This window comes from Vigna unguiculata, chromosome 2 (genome assembly GCF_037176805.1).
Source record: "Vigna unguiculata cultivar grain cowpea cultivar isolate G323 ecotype 2 chromosome 2, ASM3717680v1, whole genome shotgun sequence".
NCBI classification, from domain to species: domain Eukaryota; kingdom Viridiplantae; phylum Streptophyta; class Magnoliopsida; order Fabales; family Fabaceae; genus Vigna; species Vigna unguiculata.
In genome coordinates, this window is record NC_140793.1 from 1,186,615 (window position 1) to 1,190,881 (window position 4,267).

The following is a 4,267-nucleotide window of genomic DNA, read 5'->3' on the forward strand; positions in this document are numbered from 1 at the left end:
GTGTTACTGTGAATTGGACATAGGAATTGGTGATCAATGAAAGTATAAAATGAATTGTTATGATTGTGCTGGGATTAGATTTGTGTGTAATGGGAATTCATGAAGATGGAAAAATGGTCGGGCATTGGGTGCGGGAAAAATCTGGAAAATACCCAGATGGTAAGCATCGCCTGGCGGCACAGGGGCTAGTCGCCAGGCGCCAGCGTAGTGGCAGAGAGGCTGCAGGCGGAAGTGTTGTGCGATGAGGTTGGATTCTATTCTGTTGGGTTGGGGTCAATAGGTGGAATTTTCGTGATATTTGAGAAGGTTTGATGAGGGAGTCGTGCATGCGTCTCAAGGGGGAGAATTACCTTAGGAGGTAGTGAGATTAAATATTAGGGGTCTTCCTTTATTGTGGGGTAATAGTGATTCTGAATATTGAAATAGTTGGGTACGAGGGGGTTTAGCAATTGACCAATTATTGGGAATTGGAGTCCAAACAATGAAAGAGTGTTGACAACAACTTAGTGGTAAAGATCTACGAGTGCTAATAGGTTAAGAAAGAAGGAGGCTAATATCATAATTGAATGAGTCCTCTTATCAAGCTAGGGAGTGGGGATTTGGCCTCACCATGGTTAGTAACCATTTAAGTAATCATATCGAGGATTGATCAAATGGAAATGAGGTAGGAAATTGTGTAAAAAAAATTGAACAGTAAAACCAGTGTGTGTGCTGTACTGTCATGGCGCCTGGCGGTGGAACCTGGACCACCAAGCGGTAACGGGATCACATAAGGGTTTTGAGGCTTGGTGTGCCTGGCGGCAGAGGCAGTCCCACCAGGCGGTCGCTGTTGCGAGAGAAATTTAAAGGCGTTGTGCGCCTGGCGGTACGCGACACCCGCCAGGCGGTCTGGAAGCTTGCAGCGCCTGGCAGCATGTGTCCCCCGCCAGGCAATTAGCACTACTGCAGCTTTGAACTTTGATTGTGTATTTGTGATCTACGTGGCGTCTAGTGGTGCTTTAAAGGTGGGGTTGCTGGAGTTCCTTGAGTTGTGGCTCGGAACGTATCCCTTGAGTTGTGGCTCGGGATAGGGGTTAAGCACGTGGTATTCCTTGAGTTGTGGCTCGAAATAACATCTCTTGAGTTGTGCCTCGGGATGGCGGATGAACACGAGGAACTCTTGAGTTGTGGCTCGGGTTGGCGAGTGTTGCCGATGTGAGTGTGCTGGTTGTGGCCAGTACGGATGGGTCCAGATAGATTGCCCTCCTCAGTTGTTGGCTCACGAGTTTGGTAGTCTTGGGACGATACGGACTATGTTCGTATTTGGGAACTCTACCTGGCGTTACGGTGTAAGGACCGTAGCATGTTTTCCCGCACGTGCTCTATCGGTTGTGGCCGATAGGTATGGCAGCAAGTCACCTTGAAAGTAATCCTTAGACGATGTAGAACACGTATAAACTGATTGGGGGTCGGATTGCAGGAATAAAAATATAGGGCAATGTGGAAAGTTAAGTTAAGTGTTGTGATATGTATGCATGTTGATATATATATATATATATATATATATATATATATATATATATATATATATATATATATATATATATATATATATATATATATATATATATATGTTTATAGCATTGTATATATGTGATTTATCTGCTAAGCTCACCCTATCTGCGTGTGTGTGGCGATGATCGTGTACGCGGTACACGGGAGCAGATGTTGGTGATGCAGGTGGCTCTGGTGCAGCTTAGTCGCGAAGAGGGGAGTGACTTGGGGAACTCTTATGTTTATCTATTTGTTTTTTTTTGAAAACATTTGTAAACCCTGATGGGTGACTAATAATATTGTGGTTTTGGTTTTGTAATGGACGTTATTAACTTTATCAGCTCATTTAATAAAGTTTTAAATTTTCCCGCGTTTTGGGAAAATGAGGTATCATTAAACGCGCTGTTTTATTTATTCCATTTATTTATTTATAAATCCGTAATATTCTGACGGGATGTTACATTTGGTATCAGAGCAATGGCTTTCAAAATGATTTTTGGGGTCTATGGGGAGTGAGCATACCGTGTTATGTTTGCGTAACTAATTTTCTGTGTTATTAGTTTATTTCTGGATATGAAATCCTAATATGGGTTGTGTGTGTGTACAACTATAATATGTGGTACACACGAGCTATGGCTAACAGGAGGAGGAGGAACACCGCTGGAGCTGATGACATAGCTCAAGCGATCCATTGTATGGTGGACGCGATGCAGCCCATAGCGGCGCCACCCAGAGCTGTAGTGGCACCTACCCGGCCAGTATCTATGGAGGATTTCATGAAACATCGGCCGACCAAGTTCTCGGGCAAGGCCACTCCTGATGAGGCAGATGCCTGGATGCGAGAATGTGAGAAGATCTGTAGGGTGTTGGGGTGCACGGATGAGCAGAGGCTGTTGTTTGTCACATTTCTCCTGGTGGCAGACGCAGAGTACTGGTGGCTGGGGATGCAGCAGTTGATGCAGACCCTTGAGGAGCAGGTGACATGGACTGTCTTCAGGACGAGGTTCCTAGAGAAGTACTTTCCCGACAGTGAGAGGCACGAGCGAGAGGCAGAATTCCTTACTCTTCAACAAGGGTCCATGACTGTGGCGGCATACATTGAGAGGTTCGAATATCTGGCGCGTTTCTACACTCCAGTAGTCATTGAGGAGTGGAGGTGTAGGAAGTTCGAGGGCGAACTAAAACATGAGTTACACCGTTTCATTGTGCCGCTCGGATTAGAGAGTTTCCAATTTTGGTCGAGCAGGCCAAGACTGTGGAGCAGTTGGAGACTGGGTCGAGTATGGGAGGGAAACAACAGAGAACTACCCCAGATGTCAGATCACAGAAGAAACCTTACAACAGACCGCCGACTACCTGGGGGAGGCTACATTGCTATAACTGTGGCGGGGAGCACTTGAGGAGGGATTGTACTAGACCTGCCAGCAGTACAGGTGGAGGCAATGGCACTGGTAAGTTCTACGTAAGTCAGCAGACAGGGCACTTTGCACGTCAGTGTCCTAACAGGAGACCAGCTGGTGGTGCGCCAGCTAAGAGGCCAGTAGGAGATCGACCCAGAGCACCGGGGCGTGTGTTCGCCTTGACGACCACGGAGGCGAAACAGTTAGGTAACCTTTTACAGTTTCTATGTCTATTGTGTGACCACGAGGTGGTGGTGGTGTTCGACTCGGGAGCCACTCATTCGTTTGTGTCTAATGAATGTGTGAGGAGGCTCGGGCTCATGATGCGAGAGCTGGGATGCGAGCTTTTAGTAGCGACTGGTAGCATCTGCTGGTGAGCCTAACCCCTCACCAGCACAACTGGTAGCATCTGCTGGTGAGCCAGCGGTGTTAAAGGTCAGGTTGGGGGTTCGATTCCCACTAGCAACAACCCACCCAATAGGAATGGACGGAGAAGGGTGAGGGGTTGGGGTGCATCGGGCTGTAGTAACCTGACATGGTCTGGGTGAGCCAGAGATGTTACAGTGACAGCCATCACAAAGTCACAAAATCTTGCGACAATGACGATGGCGGCTCTATTTGGAAAGCTAAGAGAACATGAGCTTGAATTGGGTAGAGTAAATGAAGAAGAAGATATTGGAAGAAAGAAGAACATAGCCTTTAAAACTAAAGTGGTTAAAGGCAAAAAGTAAAAGGAAGAAGAAGATTTAGATGACGATGAACATCTTAGTCTTATGATTAAGAAATTTACAAAATTCATGAAGGCCAAAGATAAAAATAAATTCAAGAACAACAAGAAGGATAATCAAGGATCCTCCTCAAATTTCAATTGTTACGGATGTGAAGAATCTGGACATGTCAAGGCTGATTGCCCAAATTCAAAGAAAAGTGATGAAAAGAAGGGCAAAAAATTATTTAAAAAAAAGGCATACATAGCATGGGAAGACAATGCCTCAAGCTCATCAAATTCTAGCGATTCTGAAAATGAAGAAGCAAATCTATGTTTGATGGCTAATCACGATGATTTTGATAGTGAGGTAAATTCTACTTGCTATGAAAATAACTATGATGATTTGTATGATGCTTTTCAACAATTACTTGTTAAATCTAGTAAATTGGATACTGCTCATAAAAAGTTAAAATCTGATTTTAAAGATTTACAAAATAAATTTGAAAAATCTCTTGAAGAAGAAGAATTTTTGAAAAAAAAAATTCAATATTAGAAAATAAAGAAAAAGAAACTGTTGAATGTGCTTCATGTAAAAGTTATATGTTTGATATATGTATTTTGGAAA

General features: G+C 44.0%; 1 protein-coding gene across 1 annotated transcript; it reads left to right on the top strand.

Moving 5' to 3' along the window:
- Window positions 1-2,165: 2,165 nt before the first annotated feature.
- LOC114173562 (uncharacterized) lies at window positions 2,166-3,310 on the top strand. The gene is made up of 2 exons (XM_028058043.1): window positions 2,166-2,669; window positions 2,780-3,310. The coding sequence occupies exons 1-2, from the start codon at window positions 2,166-2,168 to the stop codon at window positions 3,308-3,310; spliced, it is 1,035 nt and encodes a 344-aa protein (XP_027913844.1).
- Window positions 3,311-4,267: the final 957 nt, after the last annotated feature.